This window comes from Podarcis pityusensis (genome assembly GCF_964106645.2).
Source record: "Podarcis pityusensis genome assembly, chromosome: 1".
NCBI lineage: Eukaryota > Metazoa > Chordata > Lepidosauria > Squamata > Lacertidae > Podarcis > Podarcis pityusensis.
This window is the reverse complement of record NC_138028.1, coordinates 85,970,291-85,993,556: the sequence shown is the minus strand read 5'-3', so window position 1 is coordinate 85,993,556 and position 23,266 is coordinate 85,970,291. Positions and strand designations below refer to the sequence as shown.

General features: G+C 46.7%; 1 protein-coding gene and 1 long non-coding RNA gene across 6 annotated transcripts in view; one reads left to right on the top strand and one right to left on the bottom strand.

The window, feature by feature from the left end:
• The window catches only part of SPEG (striated muscle enriched protein kinase), a 104,504-nt gene that overhangs the window by 7,226 nt on the left and 74,012 nt on the right, over nucleotides 1-23,266 (top strand). The window contains exon 1 of one of the 5 annotated variants that reach the window (XM_080980751.1): nucleotides 21,337-21,528. The exons of 3 other annotated variants lie outside the window; for them this stretch is intronic. In XM_080980751.1, coding sequence (XP_080836877.1) covers nucleotides 21,496-21,528 — 33 coding nt within the window. In that variant the 5' untranslated portion in view covers nucleotides 21,337-21,495. Of the gene's footprint in view, nucleotides 1-21,336; nucleotides 21,529-23,266 lie in introns of those variants that run through there. One more of the 5 variants, XM_080980752.1, reaches the window with a different exon arrangement.
• LOC308462866 lies at nucleotides 13,446-22,215 on the bottom strand. Its single transcript, XR_013979393.1, has 3 exons — nucleotides 21,780-22,215; nucleotides 18,367-18,479; nucleotides 13,446-15,680 (listed from the first exon to the last, which is right to left on the bottom strand). It is a non-coding gene; the product is annotated as an uncharacterized lncRNA (long non-coding RNA).

Here is a 23,266-nt window from a genome sequence, read left to right as displayed (position 1 = left end):
GATTTCCCTGTAGCTGTGCACCTACTGTCCAGATCTTTTGGGGTTTTTTTCTGGAGCCAATCAAAAGCAGTGCTAGAGCAAAACAAGTAATATTCTGAACAGTGAGTCATGGCCCCATCCCTTCTTTAGAACCGAATGTGTGCTTGTGCAGTTAAACTAGGAATTCTCATTTGAGAGACAGAGAGATCTGTGCCCTGTGTGAAATGCACTCCCAGGGACTCCCAATCCCAGAATTTCTTGTTTATCAGCAGAAGGAAGGTGCAGCAGAAAGGAAAGACCAACAGCTATCATGATCAGGGACTACATTGGTCACATTCGCACTGTACAGTTTAGGGACACTAATAATTCCACATTTGAAGTGATACAATTAAGCTTCTTCATCATGATTTGGGCTGGGTGGGAATGAGTTTTCATCTAATCTGCCCGCTTGAAAACCTCCCACAAAATACTGACAGTCTGGAGGCAGCCCCTGTTTTCCCAAAACACAATGCCTCCCCCCCAATGCACTTGTTCTGCAGTACAGTGGGCTAGAAGAAAATTATCTGATGGCCACCATGTGCTCTTTACCCAGAATGCCACAGAATGACAAAACACTTGGGGATCGCGATTTAGGAAAATTGCTATGGTGGCTGCCATTGTAGGTGCAGAAACAAAGGTACTCTTGGGCCTCGGCTGGCATCATTTGCTGTGATGTGGTGTCTCCAGGTGGAGAGAGAGATGATGGCTTAGGGAGACATAGGAAGCTGCCTTCGACCAGGGCAGGCTATTTGTCCACCCAGCCTGTCTATGTCTGATAATGACTCAGGGTCTCAGATGGAGGCCCTTCCACCACTACCTACCCCCGAGCCTTTCCAATGGCGATGACAGTGCCTGGACCTAGGACCTTCTGCATGCAAACCAGGTGTCCTGCCATGGAGCTGTGAGGCCTCCTCTTGATTCAAGCCACCTAAACAAGATCACTGCCTGCATTGAAATTCAAGCCATGGCCTGCTTGGCTCCAGCTGACACTCCTCACCACACTGCTACGCCACCTCTATTCAACGTGGCCAATACCTTATTGGAGTTTTCAGCCAAAGTCCCTCTCTGGAGCCTGGTTTTAATTTTTATTTTAAGCCAGCCCTTTGTGTCCTTGCTATGTGCACCTTTCTCCTTCGGCCCCTTCCCTTTGGCAGCCGTCAACAGTGCTCTCATTCCACCGCCCTTCGCTCTCCTCCTGCAGCCTTTCCGCACTAACTCCTCATTTGCCAAGGACTCACCTGGTCCTTTTCATCTCTCTCTCTCTCTTTCTGACTTGGTGCCCAGCCTTTTTGTATCCATGCTGCAGTGCCATCCTTGGGGACAAACCTTGCAAGAACACCTAGTCCTCTGCTCTGCTCTGCCTTGCCAACCTTCACAGGTGCTGACTTCAGGGCTGATTAGCTTAACAAGGGCGGCAGGGAGGGGTTGGCATGCTGGCACGACTGTCCCCTTCATAATTATGGGATTGAGGGCCTGCTTCCAGTTCCTCCATACGTGGGACAAGACTGCATCATGGCTCTGCAGGAGCAGAGAAGAAAACGTAGCAGTGAGCAACATTGCTGGTGAGGCTCAGAGTTTCTGTGCCAGGTGATGATTGATCTCCTGGTACCTTTGCCATTGTCCTACGTAGTTATACTGGGTGGGTGGAGATCCCGCATCTGAGATAGTTACTCTTTTAAGGAGGGTGACATGGGGGCCTGAAGTTTTCAGGTGTCAGCACTGGGAGAATATTTTTTGGGAGCACAGCATCATAGACAAGTCATTTGCCTGCCTCAAGAGGCTCTACGGAAAGAAGAGGTTTGAAACTGGACAGCTGCCAGGCTGTGGACCACAGCCAGCACAATAAACTGTGCAGGTATTTGCCTGGAAGCAAAGGATCAAAACCATAATGCTTTAACATACCCATATGCACATTTGCAAATCCATACATATCTATGCACTTGTATTTTCTGGCTAGCCATCTTTATTTGTTCAAATGTACATGTGAAAACAGGGACAGAAGTGCAGAAAAGGGGCCTTAGGTTGCATCAGAACAGGTGCCAAGTTCTCATTTGGAAAAAAGTGCCTCTGCCTTTCAGTGTTCTGAGGCACCAAAACAGGATGCAGCTGCAGGGCCTTCTGCCCTTTTCCCTCCGCGATCCACATTGCCTATGCCCTGCTCTTCCCTTTCTTGATGTGAGGTAGAATTAGGGTTGAAGCAAATGTGGAAGATCTGTGTGACTAGGTTTCTCATGCTTTCCCTTTAAAGCAAATGTGTATGTACAGGGTATGTACACATGCATACATGCATAGTCTGACTGGAGCAGTTTTAATGCTCCCCCTCCCACTGTTTCCCCAGCCTAATGACTCCTCAAAACCCATAATTGACTCTACAGGGTAGGGGAGGCACCCAACTGACCAGGGATTGCTGTAGCAGATTTTATACATTGGCAGGGGTTGGACCTTTGATGTCCCTGCCAACGCCATGATTCCATCATACAGGTACTTGCCTTGTTTCCTTCTGTAGCAAGGGAGGGGGGGTGAGGTACATATGGGAAATAAGACAAGGGAAGAGCTTAAAGATCCCCACCACTGCACTGATTGAAAACAGTCCCCCACTTAGCTGTTTTAAAGAGGGTGTGTGTGGAGTGGGAGATCCAATTTCAGATCCTTCTCGCCACAGGTGAGAAGATGATCAGTAGGGAATCCTGTGAGAGGTACCATGGTTGGCACCTGTCTCAAGCATCTTAAGGCAAGTTTTCTGGTCAAATGGAAGCTGGTTTGAGGAAAAAGTGCTTTGAGGATTCCTAGGGCTTGTGGCTAAGGTCTTCTAAGTGCAGCTTCACAAACTAGCAGTCGGAGTACAATGGAGGCAGAGTAATATTAACATGCTCTCAGAAAGGAGGAGAAGGAGCTGGATCTTCAGAGGGTTGGGCCAAGACATTTGCTGAAAAGATGAGACAAGGGGCTCACCCACACATTTGCTTGACCTGTATTTTGACTGTATTGTGTATTGATCACTTCTCCCTGCTCGGAGCGCGTTTCTCAATGTTCTGAAGCTATGCTTTGTGAAAATCCAATCTTGCCCGCTGAAGTGGATCTTATCAGATGCATAGAAAATCTGAAGATTTTGCTTAACTGAGCTTCAGTTCAGCAGCTAAGATAGGATTTTAACAAGGAACAGCTGTGGAAAAATGAGAAAAGCTTTTATACCTGGGAGAATTGATCAGTACACAAGGTGGTCAATATATGTGTCAAGTGATAGTGTGAATAAGTCAGATCATAAGGGGGGTGGGGGTGGGAGAGAGATAAGAGTACCATATAGTGAATATGAGGCTAGCATGGCTAAGGAGTGAAGTCTATAAGGTGCAAGAAGTCTGCACTCTGCTGAAGAATGGAAAGATTATTTGAAGACCAAAAGGGGAGTGACCAATGTCTAATCTGCAATGGGTGGAGCAAAACTTAGTGCCAGTAAAACTACCTGGGCAGCCTATTTATGTTGTGCCCTTCCAGGAATATGGTGAGTCCTCAGATCCTTGGCTTTGAGTTCTCCACACCTGCTTGTTCTGAGGCTTTGATTCACCCACTCTCTCTGCAACAAGAGAGCTGCTAATTGTGAGGAGAAAGTTGAGATTTGCAGGTTTCTGAAAAGATAGGTCTATTCCATGGTAGGCATGGTGTGCTTTTCTAAGCAGAGACCCCCTCAATTAACACCAGAATAATGAAAACAATGGAATAATCCAGTCTAATTAGTGTTTCAGTCAAAAGTTAGGTGCTGATACAGATCATGATAAAAGTGTTGTAGGTGCCAGCACAAAATGACTGCCAGAAGCAGGGGGGCGGGGGAGTGGCAGCCTTCACAGAAAAGCATTGAGTTTAATACAGTGTAGGTCATGCCTTCTCTAGGGCAAACTGAGACAGTGGGCCTCTCTCTTCAGAAGGTAATGTAGAATGACCATGTGAAAAAGAGAACAGGACAGTGGCACTCTTTAGCATTTAACTTGTCAATCCAGCTATACCTGTTGAAATTCCCTATGCCTATTTACGGTGCAAGAGCCCCACCCTCTTTTGCATCTGGCCACTCTGGCATCATGTGATGTTGGAAAATCCAATGCTTGCTTTTAAATCCCAGTCTCCTGCTTCCTGATTTGCCCTTATGGATAAACCAACAAGTGTGATTTACAGGGCAATTCTATATATGCGTGTTCTCAGAAGTAAGTCCCTTTGAGTTCAGTGGTGCTTACTCTTGGTTGGGGAGGTATAGGATTGCAAAATATCTGTAATCGGCCGATTTGAGCTCTGCTTTGTGGGTAATAGCACCAGCCACACCATCCATTAAGTTACATTCAGTGGACATTTAAAGCACATGACTATTATTATAAATTTATTGTTTAGGCACCTTCTAAACAACTGTCTCAAGGTGAAATACACTGAAGATAATTAACAACACAAATAAAGGAAATACATTTAAAGCAAAACTAAAACTTCCACCAAAGAATCCTGGGAACTGTAGTTTCGCCCTCAAGGAGCTACAATTCTGCACACCCTTAACAAACTACAGTTCCCAGGATTCTTTGGGGGAAAGCTTTGTTCTTTAAACGTGTATTGAATGTGCTTTAAATGTGTGGTGTGGCTCTGCCTGAGTTCACCCTGTTCCCTTGTTGACAAATAACCCCCACCAAACTGTCACTAGAGAATTAAAAGAGAAAATTGGAGGGGTACGAGGTGACAAACTTCCCTTTTCCATCAGAAGGGCCTATCTAACAGAACAGTAAAGGTAAAGGGACCCCTGACCATTAGGGTCCAGTTGTGAGCGACTGTGGGGTTGCAGCGCTCATCTCGCTTTATTGGCCGAGGGAGCCGGCATACAGCTTCCAGGTCATGTGGCCAGCATGACTAAGCCACTTCTGGCGAACCAGAGCAGCGCATGGAAACACTGTTTACCTTCCTGCTGGAGTGGTACCTATTTATCTACTTGCACTGTGGCATGCTTTTGAACTGCTAGGTTGGCAGAACAGCAGATCTCAGTAAATGTGTATCCCAATGGGTGTGTGTTTGTGCATGACCAGGATGTAGGGATCGGGTGGGGGAAGAACATGTGTTTATGTGTGGATATCCTGGCATATGTGCACTGTAATTTTGTGCAAGAGTGAGCAAGTTGTGTGTGCATGTGTTGAAGAAAGGATTAGGTACAATGAAAAAGGGGTGGTGGGTTTGTTGCCGTTTCTGTTACCAAATTTGTGTGTGTGAAGATTCCCATATGTAACATCCTCTGCCCTAGAGGCCGTGTTTCCTAATCCGAAATGTGTATGGGCTTGTTATTTAATAGTGAAAGATGCCATATATACTATTTCACATCCCATTGCAGACTGTATTCCAGTGTTGACCCATGCTGGCAGTCTCTATATTCTTCTCGGTTAAATATTTTTTTATTTTATTTTAGTACCCAGGACTAGCTGCCTAGACAGGAGATTAGGGTTAGCTCTTCTTTGATCTGCTTTTCCATGCTACAAACACAGATAGGCTTCCCACACGCCTTAGATTATCATTGATCCTCTCTGCACCTGCTGTGCTTGATCACTTTTCTTTGTTTCATATGGTCCGTACTGTTAAATGCCAACTCAACCTCTGAGCAGTAAGAGACTCCAGGAGTTCCACCACTTATCCAGTGTTCAGTTTCCATGGAATGAAGGTCAACTGTGGTGTTTTTAGGCTATATGGTTTTATTTGCACGTAAGTGCAACCTGAGCATAAGATGGAGGAGCTCACAGCATTCACACTTGCTTCTCAATTAGTTACAGCTCTGAATCCAACACAGAGCAAAAACATGTCTCTCTCTCTGCCTCCAGCTCCCAGCTCAGCTCTCACACATTTCTCTGGCTTTTGTTCTTTGTTTATGGCACTTACCGTACCTTGACAAAGGAACTGCTTTGGCAAGCTTGCTCTTATACATTCCACCGAATTCCCACACCCAGATCCCAAGATTTGGAAGGAGCCCAGACCGATCCCCCAAACTCCTAATAATATGATTCATTATGTGTTTCCAGCATTGTCCCTATATAATTGGCTCAATTTTGCTTTTGTTGACTAACCAGCATCAGGATGTTTTTCTAGACTGGATGCTCACAAGTGTCAAAACTCCCATTGTGGAGATCTCTACTAATAACATGCTGACTTTGATTGAAGGTGGGCAGGAGTATGTATGGGCAAACTACACTTACGCCCCTGCTGCAGATGTAGCCTCACTTCTAATGCCCCACAGGTGTTGCATGTCATGTTGTGTTGAAACAGTTCGCTGTCCTTCTTCTTCCCCGAGAGAAAGGAAGCTCCAACCACAATTGGGTGGTTTTTAACCTGCTTCACAGGTTTTATGTGAGGATAAAATGGGAAAACTCCAAGGTTTCCTTTCTCTTTCTTTTAAAAAAAGAAATCAACTTATTACCAAGATGCACAAGGAAATGACATAACAAGAGTGATGATAGAAAGAAAGAAAGATAGATAGATAGATAGATAGATAGATGATAGATAGATAGATGATAGATGATAGATGATAGATGATAGATAGATAGATGTAGACAGACACACGTACACACAAACACACACCCCTTCCCTCTGAGTGTTGTAGACCATAATAAAATCTGCTATCCCCCCCCCCCCCAGATATCCGCAAATTAAAAACAGCAATTTAAATCCTAAACACTTTGGGGAAAGAGTCTGGGTTACTTAGCCCCAGCATTTTGCATTGTGCCCTAGATCTTCTCCCTCTTCCTCCTCTTTTAAAAAGCCAGCGATTCATGTTTTCTCTTTGCTTACAGGGAAGCTGGGTGCACTGTAAAGCACAATGTTGGGGATGCCTGAGCCGACAGATAAATTAGCACATGCAAGTGTTAATGCAAACTTGTGTCCTGGGCCTGTGTCCTAAGTCCTGCTTAGGACTGCTGAAATACAAATGCAAATATGTGGCTAATAAACTAAATAGTTCCAAAGTGATGCAAAGGTTTTGGATCCATCAAGATTCATAGTTCAAAAGGCACAACCTCTTTCCAAACAAGTCACTGACAGAACTTCTATTCTACAAATGTGCATGACTGCCAGGAAGCTATTAACATAGCTGGGGAACAGGGTTCGGATAGCCTGCTTATTGCATCCTATTGGACACTGAACCCATTTGAGTTCCCACCCTATCAGTTAGGGATCTAAAAGCATGGTTGCACCTCAAGACCAAGATCAGTAAAAAAGCATGTGTTTTACATTATTGCTCTTTCTCTGCTTTTAAAATGTCTTCATGCCATAGTGCAACCCCCATTTCTCCTCCTCATCAGAAGCACAAGCGGATAAGTGGACTAAAATCCGGCATAAGTGGTAGTCAAAATGGTCGCCTTGCCCCCCAGATGTGTCAAGCTGAGTGACTTTGGCGCTGTCCAACTGGAAGCACCCCTGGGCCAAGAACAACCCCTCCACATGCTGCCGGGGGGAGGGGGCGGCACGTCCCAAATGCATTGCTAGTCCCAGTTTCTGTGTGACGGCTCTGTCTGTTGCAGCTGTCCAGTCAGTCAGCCTCTCGCTTGGGGTTTGGTGGCTATTTTTGCGACGGAATGTGCCAGCCCCTCAGATTCTAGCGGTGCAGCCAGAGCTTGTGTTACACACCAGGCAGAGGGCAAGTGCCAGGCCCACAAGGGGAGTAAATATAGTGCTTACACTAGAACATTGCACTGAACCCTCCTCAGGTATCTAGGCTTTTCTCTGAGTGTTGCCGTCTCATGCCTGAGAACATGGCCGGCTTCTTCTCTCTCCCCACTCCCACTGGCTCCTGACATGTTTCACCACCTTCAGGGCAAGGAGTGGGGGAAAGATGAGGAAGGGTGTCTTCACCAAACACACCCAGTGAAGCTGGCAATACTCACCCAGAGCCAGATATTATTATTATTATTATTATTATTATTATTATTAGTCAACTTTCACACGAGTCTCAAGGCGACTTACAAACATGCAATAAAAACAATTCAGTGCACTTTGAATGGGATTTCAATCACATGTTGGCAAATCCAGGTTGCACAATTCTAGTTGATTGAGAGGCCTTGACCCAGAAATCCGCTTGCCCTAAAGATGACTTTTTCCGTCAGGAAAATTGTGGGGGGAAGCCCTGGAAAGTGTTGTGTATCCCTTGTTTTGATGCAGAGTTGCCTAACTTCCCTGCAAACAAATTTTAATGAATGTTTATTAAATGGCCAACATTGCCTAATATGCCTGCAAACAAATCAGGATGTATGCTCAATAAACAGGTTGTCTGAAAGTGCCTTTAAAATGGTTTTTAAAACTATGCAAAAAGCATAGATAAGTTTAAAAACAATGCAAAATGAACACCTTAGACCGAGAACTTTTCATGAAAACGCTGTGCAGTCAATTGACAGGGTAAAATAAAGTTACATCTCTTGAGTTTCTGAATAGGAGAATCTGGAGAGATTTTGAATAGCAGACAGGGAAAGTGAGAGCTGAATGAGATTCTTGTTATAACTAATTATACTCAGAGCATTTCAGAAGTGCAGCACAGCACTCTGGGGATAATCTTTCCCATTCTGCTCTCCAACTCCAAGGTTAGAAAGGTTTTGGTGCTTTGCTTCCTGGGAATGGAAAAAAAGGCTTCCTCTCTGGCTCAGAAAAGAAAAATATTGGGGCTTGTAATTCTGGTTCACAAAGCATATTAGAAGCAGAGCAACCAGATGTGGAAGGGGAAGGTGCTCCTGCACCTTTAGTAGTTGTGTAGAAGAGGAAAATTCAGCAGCACCAGTCAAGGTGCAGGAGCCCTGTCCTATTTTTCCATCCAGGGCCAGTCCAAGACATTTTGCTGCCTGAGGCAAAGGACAAGATGGTTCCAACTGCCCAGTCACAGCTGACTCATAGCAGCCTGGCATTGAATTCTACCTCAGCACTGGTGATGAGAGACCGTCCTTCACTGCTCCTGAGAGCAACAGGCTAGTTTCTGGGCCGCGGGGTACACCACATGGCATACATACAGCTTAGCCCTCCGGCATCTTGCCATCATTCTCCCCACTCTCTCAGCATCCACTGCCTGAAATGGCTGCTTTTCTCAGCCTAATGGCAGGGCAGGCACTGCTTCCCACTGGCCACTCTGCTCAGAGGTGGGACTTTCAAATAAGCCCCAGGACTTGAAAGGGAGGTGGGGATTGTCCAGAGGCCCTCTGAGTACCTCCAGGGAAGAGAACAACTGCTAGGAAAGGAAGCTGCAAATGGTCCCTTCATCGGAAATTACACTTCAGAAGGGCAGTATGAGGTCAGGGGCAAGACTCCAACTCTGGGAGGAGGAACAAGGTCCTTGCAGCCAGACATTTTGACTAGGTAACAAAGCAAGTCAAAATTTGCCCACTGGGGTCGCCCCTACAAAGGTAGCAGAAGTGAGTTGGGGGCATTGAAAATCTATTGACAGGAAAGCAAATATCACTTCAAGTTCCTCCATGCTTATATTCCATATGCAACCAGTGCTGTGATTCTACATAAGTCCAAAAAAGAGAGGAAAGACTACAGAATGTGGAATTGATCGAAAAGCATATTGAGGGCCACAGGTTCCCCTTCCCTTTACTAAGGAAAACCTTCCCTCAGCCTTAGGTCAGATGCAACAAAGAAGGACAGGGTCCCTGCGCCTTTAATAATTGTGCAGAAGAGAGAATTCAGTAGATGTAAGCTTCCACGACAAACCATGGCCACTGAAATTTCATCTTCTATACCACTATTAAAGGTGCAGGAACACTGTATTTCTTTTTTTGAACAGAGTTTTAGGGATCACGGAAAAGTGGTATGAGGGCAAGGCTTCATTAAGAGATGGCCTCGAAGTAACAACCAGTAATATATAAGAAATGAAGAGGTGTGGCTAGCAGTAGAAAACAAGTTGAAAAGATAACTCAGATGCAGTGGTCTTGCAGTACATCAAGGGTGGGGAACTTTTTCAGTTTGAGGGCCGCATTCCTTTCTGAATGACCTTTCAAGGGGCCACATGTCACTGGTGGGCAGGGCCCGAGGCAAAAGTGGGTGGACCAATATTATTAATTTTTTTACCTTTGTATAGTAGGCTACTTTCAACACACACTTGCCTGCCCTGTTCTGCCCAAGCAAGTAAGAGTATATTCAGTCTTCAAAGATGCATGACAGCCAGGCAAAAACACACACCAAGGATGTGCCGCAAGGCTGGTGAGGGGTGTATCTTGTGGAAGGGGGGTATGGCTGGAGAAGGGGCGTGGCCTGGGGAGAGTATCTGTGGCTAGATTGCCTAGAAGAGTGAGTGCAATTAGACCTGAGCCTCTATTTATTTAAGCATTGGCAGAGCTTTTTCCCCTTCAGCCGGAACTCTTCAGAACCCAGTTCTGGCACCTCTCAGGTGGGCGCCATTGCCCTTATAAGAGAACAAGGGAGGCGCTCATGGTAAGTTCCGGCATCGCGTGTTGGTATTCTTCCTTTTAGGGCTAGCTCTGCCAAGGCCACTCCCAGCTTTTGAAGACACCGTTCATTGCAGCAAAAGCAGTAAAACAACAGGAAAGTGTTATAGCAGCAAGGGACGGTGCAAGCGCTAAAGGTCCCCTTCCCTACTGCACCACTTGCTGGGGGGGGGGTGGGGTTGCTGTATTGTACCATGATATGGAGCACCAACTCAAAGTAGCTTTGATCCTGAATGTATGGAACAGCCAGTACTATGCTCTCAGGATGGGGGTGGATGGCTGGCATGACCACCTTTTAGGGCTGGGCAGGTCCCACTTGACAGAAAAGGAGAGATGCCACCTAGATGCTCAGCTGTTCTTTTTGCAAGCCTCTGGCATTTTGTGTATTATGTTTCACTGATGTTGTCTTGGTGGTTAGTAATGGTTTGATGATGGTGGGTTTTTTTTGTTTTATTGCTGATATTAACACAATATGCAAAATGGAGGGCATTTCTATGGTGGTTAAACTGCATCGAGCACAGTCAGTGTAGAAAATGGCCTGGATAGTTAAATGCTCCCTAACAAAGAAAAGGAAAAAAATGGCTCTGCACACAGAAAATATGTTTGTTGTTTGGGAAGCAGGCTATAGGCTGAACACTTCTCTCCAGTATTTTCCTTCTCAAGGTGCAAAAATTCAAGTATTTTAACAGGAGGTAGTGAGTTATTAAACATGTGATTTCTCCACTTGCACCCTGTATGTTCCTGGAAAAAGAGAGAAAAGATTTACCATTTGATTATGCCGAAATCAAATGTATAAATTGGCCCCAACACAAACCCCATGGCAGTAGTTTGTGGCAGAGGCTGGCTGAGTATGCTCAGGCAGCAATCGGCGCTCCTGCTGGTTTGATTGAGTGAGAGCACTTAGCTTCACATTCAAAATTAATGAATTTTTTAAAAGCCTTTAAAAGCCATTCAGAACTTTGTGTGTGTGGCCTCTGGTAGCTTGAACTGTTTTGTAAGTTGCAGGCTTGCAGCTGATGAAATTGGTCTTGGTTATGGAATAATAGGTGTAGGCCATAATAGATGTAGGCTGGGCACACAGCAAAGAGGACAGGCTGCCTGCACCTTTGTGCATAAAAATCTAGCTGAAATTCACTCTTCTGCACAGAAAATATCTTTTATATGCCTGTTGTCTTTGTCCATGGAGTTTTCTTGGCAGGGATACTGGAGTGGCTTGCCGGTTCCTGCTCCAGATGGATCACGTTTGGTCAGAACTCTCCACTATGACCTGTCCATCTTGGGTGGCCCTGCACGGCATAGTTCATAGTTTCTCTGAGTTATTCAAGCCCCTTCGCCATGGCAAGGCAGTGATCCATGAAGGCGGCACAGTAATTAATGCTGGGGAAATCTTGCCCACTCTTTCACCTGGCCACCCTGTGAGATGTATTGGTCTTTAGTGTGTCGAAAGACAATTTGTTTAGAATGTGTAGTCTTATGTGCACTGTGGCTAATCTTCTGGTTCTAGTGTTTTGTGACTGGTTTGCATATTATATTAAACCATAGTCTAAAACAAACTATGGTTTTATGGGAATAAGGAGCATGATGGTGCATACTGTTCAGAAGCTCCCACGGAGCTCCTTCCCTGCTGTTACTGCTGCAAAGCCATGAATGAAACAGGCCAGAGTCTGCTTTTTTGTGTCATCTGAACCCAGACTCATGGTTTGTTTCTCTCCAAACAAACCATAAGTGGTAACCAAGGTTTGTTCTTCACTTACTGACAGTTGTTTGTTTAGGAGAAACAAACCACGAGCCCAGGTTTGGACGATGTGATGAGCCATATTGTGACTTGTTTCATTCATGGTGTGGCAGCAGCTGGAGTGGGAGAGTAGCGCCATGGGAACTTCTGAGCATCATGTACCAGCATGCTGCTCATTCACATTAAAATTATGGTTCATTTTAAGGTTGCCTCTTGTGCAGGTGTTTGTGGCTGGAGATCATTAGTAAATGATACATGCTGGTATCAGGGCTGTCCAATTTCCCCACCCCTTGTGATTTTTTAACTGCTGCATGACAGCCAGTAAACCAGAAGGTGAAACTTTTTACCTGAAGGGACTGAGCTTTTACTAGCTGAATTTTCACCTACCTGCAGCTGTTAAAGCAGGGATGGGGAGTCCCAACAACAGCTGGAGGCCTTCAAGTTCCCACCCCCGTGTTAAAAGCTCAGGAGCTCTGCCAGAAAAAACACACACAGATGTGAGCATTAGTTGGCACACTCCATCACCTTGTTCTTGTAAAAGCAGCAGGACAGCAGGCTGTTTCTTATAGGCTTGTCTGTTGAACGAAATCTGGTGCCTCCCGGTATTTTTTGTACTTCTACTGTGCTAATGGCTTTCACCTTTTGTTCAGCTTGCGCATATACATGTGTTATGCATGGAGCTTAAGCCTTTCTGGGACTCCGGCTCACTCCTACGCTTCAGTGTTTGACAGATGCAAATATGTACACTTTCTTTTACATTACGCAAACCATGAATGAAGCAGCAAGCAAGTGGCATGAGCAAGTACCTAGGTGGTTCTGGGGTTGCTGCATGCGCTGCATGCTGAGGAAGTTTGGGTACCTTTTCATAATAACATAACCATTTTTGCATTTTTCAAAGCAGCATTCAGACCTTAACACCATAGGCTGTGATTGGAGTAGGAGGTACATTTCAAGGCACACTGTTCATTGTAGGTACACATTTGGTAAATGTACACTAGACATTATTGATATATAGTCTTTAAGTGCAGATAGGAAGTATGCAGACACTTTGCTACACGTGAGGCTTGGGACTCAAAGAGACTCTCCCTTAATGATTGTTGTTGTTGTGTCGTTTATTGACTTATATACTGCTTATATCCCAAAATGGCTTCTAAGTGGTTTACAGCTATAAACTCAATACATAATTAAAATGCACAATTACAAAGCCATTGGGGGTATTAAAGCTTCCTCAGTTAAAATATAGAATAAAACAAACAATTGAAAAGCATAACAGTTAAAGAGATAAAACAATAAAGTCAGGAGCTTGCTGCAGCTCCCCTTCCATGTTATTGTTAAACTGCGGCTGGGAAAATGCCAGGCCAGGCCCGTGTCCCTTGAAGGTCATGGCACTGCAGGAGGAGAAGAGGCTGTGCTGTGAATGACACAGCCTATCTTAAGCAACTTAGCCTTGTGGACAGACACCCAGAGAGCTAAACAAGGGGGGTCAGGTTGCAGTTTGGTCGCTCCCTTCTCCCCTCAAGGCTTCCTAGGCACAAATAAAGCTGGTGATGTCATAGTCAGCACCCTGGCCGGATCTTTCTCCCCAAGGTGCAGGCCTGGGTACAAGGTGGGACAGGCCACAGCCAGTCTGGGGTCCTTGCCATGATGATGATATCAAAGGAAATCCAGGTGAAGGGAGTGATCTCCCTGACACTAGTACTCTCTGCATTAGGCCCTTTTAAAATTCCTGTCAGCCTAGAAAATGTCAGCTGCTTCCTTTTTTAGATGAAAAAAACATGTTCCCCAAAATGTGGAAGAGTGGAGGAAATGAATATATGCATCCTGTGCATGAATGTGTGAAATATACAGCAAATGTTCCAACTGTTCTTATTTATCAAGAGCAATCTCTGTTTTCAGGTCCCTGGTAAATCATTGTCACTATTTTGACTGTTTTAGGAGACTGAAGGCTGTTTCCCCCCCCTTAAGAATTGAATAAAGGGGTTTGTGACTAACAGGTTTATTATGGCACCAGCCTTCATGGATCGGAGCCCACGTTTGACAGCTGTATAAAATATCTATGTTTATAGACGGGGGTGGGGAGTGGGGAGGAGTCTTGTGAACAGCACAATCAGTGGGGTAATAAAATACAAAAAGTACAATCTATGTAAAGCTTAAGTTATGCAAAGTGACCACATTCACAACTGCCGTGACTGGGGATAATTCCATCATCATAGCCGAAGAATAAAAATGTAGTCCATGTACGTTGGCCTACTTTCCATTCTGTAGGGTTCAGCTCTCCTCAGGTCATTGAAGGTTAAGCTCTGGCTACATACACACTCTACATTTAAAGCGCATTACTTTCTCCAAAGAATCCTGCCCATGTACGTGGGGCTGCCCTTGAAGACGACTCAGAAACTTGAGTTGGTCCACAGTGCAGCAGCCAGATGCTGGCTGGGGTTCCTTCCAGATGCTGTGTTTTAAAACAGCTGCATTGGTTGCTGGTTCATTTCCAGGCCCGCTTCAAGGTGCTAATGTTGATGTTGAAAGCCCTAAATGACTCAGGCTCCAAATAATCTGATATTAACTGTTAAAAGCTTTTGCACCCATAGATCCTGGGGTTCGATTAAAAAACCCAAAGTGGTTCCAGAAAGTCTGGCATCTGCCCACCCCGACTCTAGGGGGAAGGAGTGCCATTGATGGGGTGCCACCACAGATAAGGCCCTTCCCCACATCACTACTCCATGCGCTATGCTTGGTGATGGGATCATGAAGAGGGCTTCCTCTGCAGGCTGCAGCTAATAGAGGAGAGTTTTAAGTGTTTGGGACCAAAGTCATTCAGGGATTCGTAAGTGAGTGACAAAAACCTTGAACTGGTCCCAGTAGCATATTGGCAAACCAGTGCAGTTTGAACAGGACCACTCACAAAAGTGGCAGCCACCTTCCACGCTAGCTGCAGGTAGCCCTCATGGAATGTGTTGCAGCCATCCAAATATGAGGTTACCAGAGCACAGGTAACTATTGCTGAGCTATTCTAATCCAGGAATGCTGGAATGGTGCTGGAATGCTGACTGAGCATAGAGGGAGAAACAAAACTGGGGAGATGAGAAATGGAATGGCTGGAATGCCAAACAGGAAAATCTCCAGGCTGCACCATTTTGTTGTACTTGTTAACCCACAAAATGCCAGTACGCTTATTTCTTTCCACACCCAGCCTCCGCAACTGGGTAGCAAATGTGTCCGGATGTGCTGCTGCTATTCTATAAATTCAACCAGACTTATTCTGAAACTTAATATTTCATTCCAACCTCTTTCAGTTTTCAAAACTATTTCTGGTTACGTACTACAGCATATAAAATCTTCTGGCTGGTTTAGTTTTTGATTTTCTGTGGCTTCTCTTTACTGGATAACCTGGAATCTTTCTTTTTTCTTTGGTGTGCTATATAACGTTGCTCCATTTGGTACTGCATTGTGGTTATTATTGTGGGAGGGGTTCTTTTGTCGAATTTGTGATGTTGCATAACCTGCAAGAAGAAAAGCGATCAAATGAAAATAAAATGAGAAACTATTTATAGTCAGTAAACTCTTACAATTGGGAAACTGTTGTGTTCCGTTTCTGAAGCTCATGCTCTGCTTCAAAAACCAGTACCAGGAAGGTGTCTTCAGGGTAAATGAGTCCAGCAAGTCAATGTGTAATGGGGGGAGCACGGAGGGGGGGGGGCTGTGAGAAGAGAGGTGTTAGTAGGTGCTCCTGCCTTCCTCTGTGAAATACTGGGTATTACAAAACAGGGCAAATGAGGGTTGCTTGGATCTGACACTGCGCCCATATTGACGTCTGTGTGGAATTGAAGTGAGCAAGGAGTAGCACAGAGAGGAACTAATGGGGTCTAGACAAACATTGATCATTTGGCTTTATCCCTTTTCCAATTAGTCTGAAAGTGTTGCGTCTTCAGCCCCACTGAGCATTCTCTTGACGCTAGTTTCATCCAGCCCACATTTCTCTTGTGAACATATAAAAATGTCTTATGCAAATGGTCCCCTAAAAGCTTTTCAGCCTGCACCGTTGCTTTTGCCTTCTCCAGTATACTAACCGCCCACAGTTAGGAAAAAACAATGAGTGCGAAAAGGATTAGTTTTGCGGATGTTTTCTTTTTAACAAGTCCGTAGGGATTCCACTGTATGTTATGCTAGCTCCTTCCACCCCCATTGCTCCTTAAGAGTGCTTCTAGCATCAAGACACTGGCCCAATAGCAACCCAACATGGAGATTTTGCTGAGACATTTACTGTTATCTTTAAAAGGCAGCAGCAACTGCAAATTTAGCTTCCCAGAAAAGAAAAATCACCCACAACCTAGTCTAACTAGAAGATTGGTGAGCATTACTGCCCCTGGCATTTCCTGGTTTCCTTTAGTTTGGGATGAACTTGAGTTGGGTAGCAATCCACTTGCTAGATTTGTGTGAGTGTGTGCCCCCGTTTTTTGCAGTTCTTTTTATTTTTAATAAACCAAAATTGGCCCAGGCATCTGCTGTCATTGTGCAAATGACAGCTTCATTGAATAATAATTTGGGTGCATGGTAGTGGTGGGGGCAGATGGAGAAATAAACCAGGTCATGATGTGTACAGCAATTTAAAAATGCTACTTCAAACGCAAAGGGTGGGAAGGGGGAACCAACTGCTGTGTTTTAAGCTGCAAATCTGTATATGCCTTGAGCCTAATGAGAAGGAAGCTGGCAGGCAGTGCCCCCACCCCCTGGTCTGGCTGTAGGTAAGGAGGCAAGCAGGTGGGGGCTGGCTGAGAGCAGACTGAGGTTGGTGGGGCAGTGCCCCAGCTGCCCTAATAGAGCAGACACCACTGGGAATGCACTTGGATTTAGAGGCTTCATCAGCTCATAAATGACCTCTTTTAAAAAGGGTCACTTTCAGACCTTGGAGTGGATCCATTGTTAATGGACCAGTTATGAATTGGACCCTGGGGAGCCTATGCAGCCATTGGTTTTCCCCACCTCTGCTTATTCCCATTTCTAGCTTCAGAAATGCATGTTTTATATGAATTGCCTGCGTTCTTCCATGAAATATTTTTAAAGAAATGCATATCCATTTAAATTATAGTATTTTTTCCTAGCTTTGCATCTCTCTCTATAAATGAGCATATGCAAAATGTATGCAAATCTGCCCCTCCTTTCTCTATTTTTTGTGATGCAGTTCCACTCTTTTGGTGTTTGCAGAGCTGAAATTCCCTCTTCAGTGCAACTATTAAAGGGGCAGGAGTTCTGTCCTCTCTTTTTCTGGTGCTAGAAAGGCTCAGAAAGTATGTTTTTAGCTAGATCTTGGCCTATTTTATATCTTGCCAACATGACACCTTCAGATAGGGATCCCATGTGTCCAGGCTCTGGACTGATGTGAAATAACTGTTCCTTCTTTTCTTTTGGAAAGTACAAATTCCTTTTCATTCCCTTTGAGGACTGCACAATCAGCTTATCAAAAGCTTGAAGCTGTCGCTGTCTGTCTGCACAAAAGTATCTGAAACGAGGAAGATATGTTTACCCCCCTGTGTGAAATGACGCAGTCAGCCCTCAGATTCTCATATCCCACAGAGTGAGGCCTTGTTTATATTTTCAAGTACAATTTCCACCTTAAGTGTGCACCGTTTGATCCATTTCAAACTAATGTTCCTTTTCTTTATCTGCTAGTATCCAATTCACACTATTTATTTATTTTTTACTGATGATAGGAACCATGTTGTGTGACTATGTGCAGCAGGCATATTGTTTCATGCAGACTGCCACTCGCTCCATGCAATTTCAACCCCCCACATCTAATTATGGCCTGCTTTGGTCCTGCAAATCTACAAGAATATTTATTTATATGAAGCTCCCAGAATGTCTTAGTAAGGCCACCCCTTGCCCTCGGGCTTATGAGACCCAGTGTGGTATAGTGGTTAGAGTGCTGGACCAGGACCAGGGAGACCAGGGTTCAAATTCCCACTCAGCCATGAAGCCTAACTCACAGGGTTGTTGTGAAGATAAAATGGGGAGGAGGAAGAATATGCACATCACCACCGCCTCTCTTTAAAGCAAATACATCTAAGCGGATCCATTTTTGGAAGCAGCCTTTCACATACTTGCAACATGCTAAATATGTGACTGAGGACACACATTAGATGTGTGTAAAGAATACATTTCAGCGTAGAAGTGGTCTATCCACATTACCTTGCCTTCAAAAGTGCAAACAACAAAGAGTCTTGAGGCATCTTAAAGACGACGGTAACTTTTGTAGTCTTCTTGTAGACCATTGTCCACTTCATCAGATGCAGGAATCTTTGCTGTTTTTGAAATGTTGAGAGAAAGAGAGTCATTTGAGGGAAAAGTAAGTTGTTTGGTAGGCTAGAGGGACAACCGAAGGAGAATGAGATGAATGTGACACTTGAGTATACGGTACTTATAAGAGAGTTGATAGTTGTTAGATAAGCTAGAGTGGACACACTGGCCACATTCACACCATTCATTTAAAAGCACTAATATACCACTACAAACATCCATGGTTCCCTCCCAAAGAATCCTATGAACTGTAATCTTTTAAGAGTGCTGAGTGTTAAGGGACACCCCCCCCACACACACTCCCACAATCCCCAGATTTCCATCCAGAAATCAATCCAGAAGAATGATTGATTGTTTAACCACTTTGGGATGACCCATAGCTCAGTGATCCATGCCTTGCACAGACAGATCACAGGTTCAGCATCTCCAGGAAGAGCTAGGAAAGAAACCTTGGAGAGCGACTGTTAGCCCGTGCAAGCAATTCCAAGCTAGATTGACGAATGGTCTGATTCAGCACAAGGCATGACAACCAGAGATTCAATCTCTTCATTCAGGGGAGCTCGCAGGTTGGGTATTGCCATTCTGTATTGCTTGTAAGCTTATAAACTTCTCATCTGGAGTCTGTCATTGCACAAGGCAAAATGCTGACCAAGGTGAAACAGCATGAAGTAGTCTGAGTCAGCATGGTGATCCTTCTGTAACAATCCTGAAGTGCTCCCATTTCTCCCTAAGTTTATGCATCTTATGCTGGAGTTAGAGTGTCCTGATTTGACCTTCTTTGCACTGTTTGAGCTGAGCGGCTGTGTTGGTAAAGCCTATCGCTGGAAAGAGGGCCAGGAGTGTCAGCAGAATTCTGTGTGGTTCTGCTGGGCCCCCGAAGAGGTTGCACGAAATACCCTCTATGGTGGGATCTTGGTCAGTTATGTTTGGTTCACCATTTCTGTTTGGAGGGATTCCTAGGAATGAATGGTTTGGTAGATATGAGGAGTACAATTGATTGAAAGTGGAGATTCAAGGTGTGGAAATTTTGGGCAGGAGGCAGTGAGAGGAGGCATTGTTTGTGAAGCTGGTAGCCTTATATTAGTTGCCATCTGATAGTTAGCCTCTAACCCACACAATGGCAAACTAAAGGCAAGGGGCTGTGTACAGCCCCCAGCCCCATTTTATGTGCTCCCCACTCCATGTCTTCTGAAACTGTTACTCTTCCACTCCATCACAGATGCAATCTTCCTATTCATTTCCTTCTTATCTTTCCTGGATTGTTAAAGGGTCAGTACAGTGGTACCTCAGGTTAAGTACTTAATTTGTTCTGGAGGTCTGTTCTTAACCTGAAACTGTTCTTAACCTGAAGCACCACTTTAGCTAATGGGGCCTCCTGCTGCTGCCGTGCTGCTGGAGCACGATTTCTGTTCTCATCCTGAAGCAAAGTTCTTAACCCGAGGTATTATTTCTGGGTTAGTGGAGTGTGTAACCTGAAGCGTATGTAACCCGAGGTATCACTGTATATGGTATTGCCATTTTATTTGATAAGTGTACTTGCTTTCTCCCCTTGTTGCATACCTTGGAGGAAAGAAGGTTTCTCCTACCCCTTCCAGATGTCAAAGAACAAATTTGTAGTCTTCTGTTCTATGTATCAAACCTTGTGGGGTTTACTTCTGCATAAACCTGCACAGGATTCAGCATTTTAATTTGAGGTAGCCATTGTGAAAATTGAAAAGGGTGTTTTCTTGATTCTAGAGTAACACCTTTGTCTCTGGCTCATGAGGGCTCCAACTGATGACCCCTCCACCAAGGGCATGCAGCCCTTGCCCGCAACCTGCTTTAGCCCTTCTACCCATAAGTATTTTGTGTGTGTGCGTGCACTGCACACAAACACACCTTCCTGGTCTTTCCCGCTTAACCTAAATTGAGCAGGAGTTTTGCTTTTTCTGTGTTGTTCTGTGCTGCACCTAGAGCAAAACTCTTACTACACACACCCACAAAGTGGGGAAGCGTAGTCCTGCTCAGGGTAGTGGGCAGTGTAGTGTGTTTGCATGTGAATGTCACGCTGTGTACTGGTAGATTTTATCCATGGATGGGGAAGGGAGAGAGGGGATGTTGAACCTCACAACTTCAGACAGGAGGAAACAAGGACTGCCTTGTAGAACAGAGGAAAACTGCATCTGGTCCAGCATCCTGCTTTTAACACTGGTTAACCGGATGTCTGTGGGAAGCTCTCAAGCAGGGCAGGAACAAGGCGACAGCATTTCCTTGTTACCTGTCCCTCGCCCTCCCCCCCACTTCCTCACTGGGGGTATGCTGCCTTTGAACGTGGAGGTTCTCTTTAGGTACCGTGGGAAACCCCTGTCGAGAGACGCCTCCCTCTGCAAGGGGCTTTCCTCATGGTGCTCCTGGGATGCAGCCGGGAAGCACCGGGGCAGTGCCAGCGGCAGTGCCAATGCCCACTAGACGGGACCCACGTCCCGATGCCGAGCCTTGGCTTTGCACCGCGGCGCCCTTTCGCCCGTCCCTGCCTCGATCCTTCCCACGAGGCCACCTCGCCATCTTCCAAGATGGGCAAAAACCTCTCGCCTACCTCCAAGCCCTCCATGGCAACCGTGGATTGATGGGCGCTGTCGAGGGTGGCTCTGGGAGGGGTAAGCTCCCCACCCCGCCAGGTTTAGAGGGGAGGCAGCCCTTCTGCGGGGTGGGGGGCCACCCCCTCTCATTTCTCTCCCCCCCAGCTCCTCCCTCCAACCCCTCCCACCCTCCGGCCCCTCCTTCCTCCCGGCCCCCCCCCCGCCTCCCCGCCTGCGCTGTCATTGTCTCGGGCGGGCGGCGGGCGAGGCTCCGGGCTGGCTGGCAGCTCTGCCAGCGCAGGCGAGGCAACGAGCGGAGAGAGGCCGGCGCCCGCTTCCCGCGGAGGGATGCTCCTTCTGCCCCGGCCGCCCGTGCGCTCCGAGCCCGGCCCCGCCGCATCGCGCTGACCGCCGGGGGGTGGGGTGGGGTGGAGGGCGCCCAGGGGGCGACGGAGGGGCGGACATGAAGAAGATCTGGGTGAAGAAGCGTCTGCAGGTAACGGGTCCGGGCGTGGGACGGGGGGAGGGGAGGGACGGGGTGCCCAGGCGGGGTGCCCAGCAGGCATCATCAGGGCGTTGTGGGCGCCGGAGGGGAAACTGAGGACGCGCACCCCTCGCGGAGCCCCACCCGGCTTTCCCGGAGTAGGATTCCCTTCCGTTGGTCTCGGGATGTGTGCCACCTTGTTGCCGGGGTGGGGTTGGCCACGCCAGGGTGGTGGTTGTAGATCGGTGGTCCTCTGCGCTCACCTTCCAAGCCCCTCGGCTCGAGGTGATGATGAGCAAGGTGCTGTGTGGGGCTTTAAAGAAATGCCCGGGATGGGATGGGGGGCGATTAGAAGAGCCGTGCCTCTTCTTCCCCTAAGATGCCCGAGGCGATGGATCCTGGGGGGTCGTGGCTCTTTTTACTCTACATCCCCAAGCCCGGTGGCCACGGAGGCTGAGCGCCTCTGCGTCATGATCCGGCACTGCGCGTCAGCACCTGGCAGGAGCGCAGCTCCTCGTGGCCTGGACGTCACTCGGGGGCCTCCAAGCAGGGATGATGGAAAGGGGGGGGGAGGCTCCCCGGTTCAGCTAATAGGGAGACGGGAATCATTCACAGCAGGCATAGCTAGGGCATGTCATCACCCCACCACTGCCTGCTCCAGTAATAACGTATCCCACCACTTTTCCACCCCATCCCAACCTAGCCTCCAGCGCTGATCTTCCAGCCAGGATGCCCCACCAGCTTTCCTCTCTGCAGGGGAGAGGCTGGGAAGCAAGGGCACCAGATGAAATATGGAAGGGGGGGTGGGGGCGGGGGGTTGTCATCCTTCGTGCTTGGTAGCTGTCTAGAAGCATCTGTCTGGGCATCCTTGGAAACAGGATGCTTCATCTTTGATCAGATGGCTCAAGGCTCTCCTCCTCTGTTTCTACAGAGGCCTGCGGCCTTGGCAGCCTGAGGGGAGATGAGCTTTCTAGACCTGAGGACAGGGATGCCAGTCTCTCACCTCTGCAGAGCAGAGAGCTGTTGCATCCCAAACCAGGCAGGCAGGAAACAGATTGACACACCTGGTGGAGTGGGGAGCATACAGCCATCCAAAACATCTCTTCCTCTCCTATATGCAGTTAAGAATGGAGAGCGGCAGAGAAAGAAGGACCCTGGCTGGTAAAGAAGGCTGGAGTCCGGTTAGGCCATACAACCTAGTCAAGGCTATTGTATCCCCATTCATTGCCAAGGCAACAAATCCCCATTGCTAAGAAGGGATTTGCCTCCTGGCAGCCTCCAGCTGCAACACCTTTCTTGCTTGGTACTTACCTCTTTGTCCAAATGCCATTTTCCCTTTTTCCTACCATCCTAGTGCAACTCATATTGAGCAGGATGTCCAGCAAGGTGGCCACCTTAAATTTTGGGCTGCTTGTGCTATTGGCCATGGAGCAGGGATGCACTTTGCCTGCCCAGATGCCTCTTTGCCCAATGTGCCACAGTAGGAAGCTGCTGGGTATGTGATCCTGGAGCCAGGGCTTGCCCATTGCCATGTGCTAGACAGGGGGGATGCCAGCCAGGTATCCATTACTGCCGTTTTATTGCATTTCCGTTTTCTTAATGGGGGAATTATCCACCAACAGCATAGCTAATCTATTCATACATCTTTCTGGCCTGGCACATGGGCTGCCCGCCAGCGCCAGTCTTGTTTGGGCAAGCTGGCTTGGCTGGAATACAAATCCACCTGGATCAGTTGCTGTTGGGAGCATTT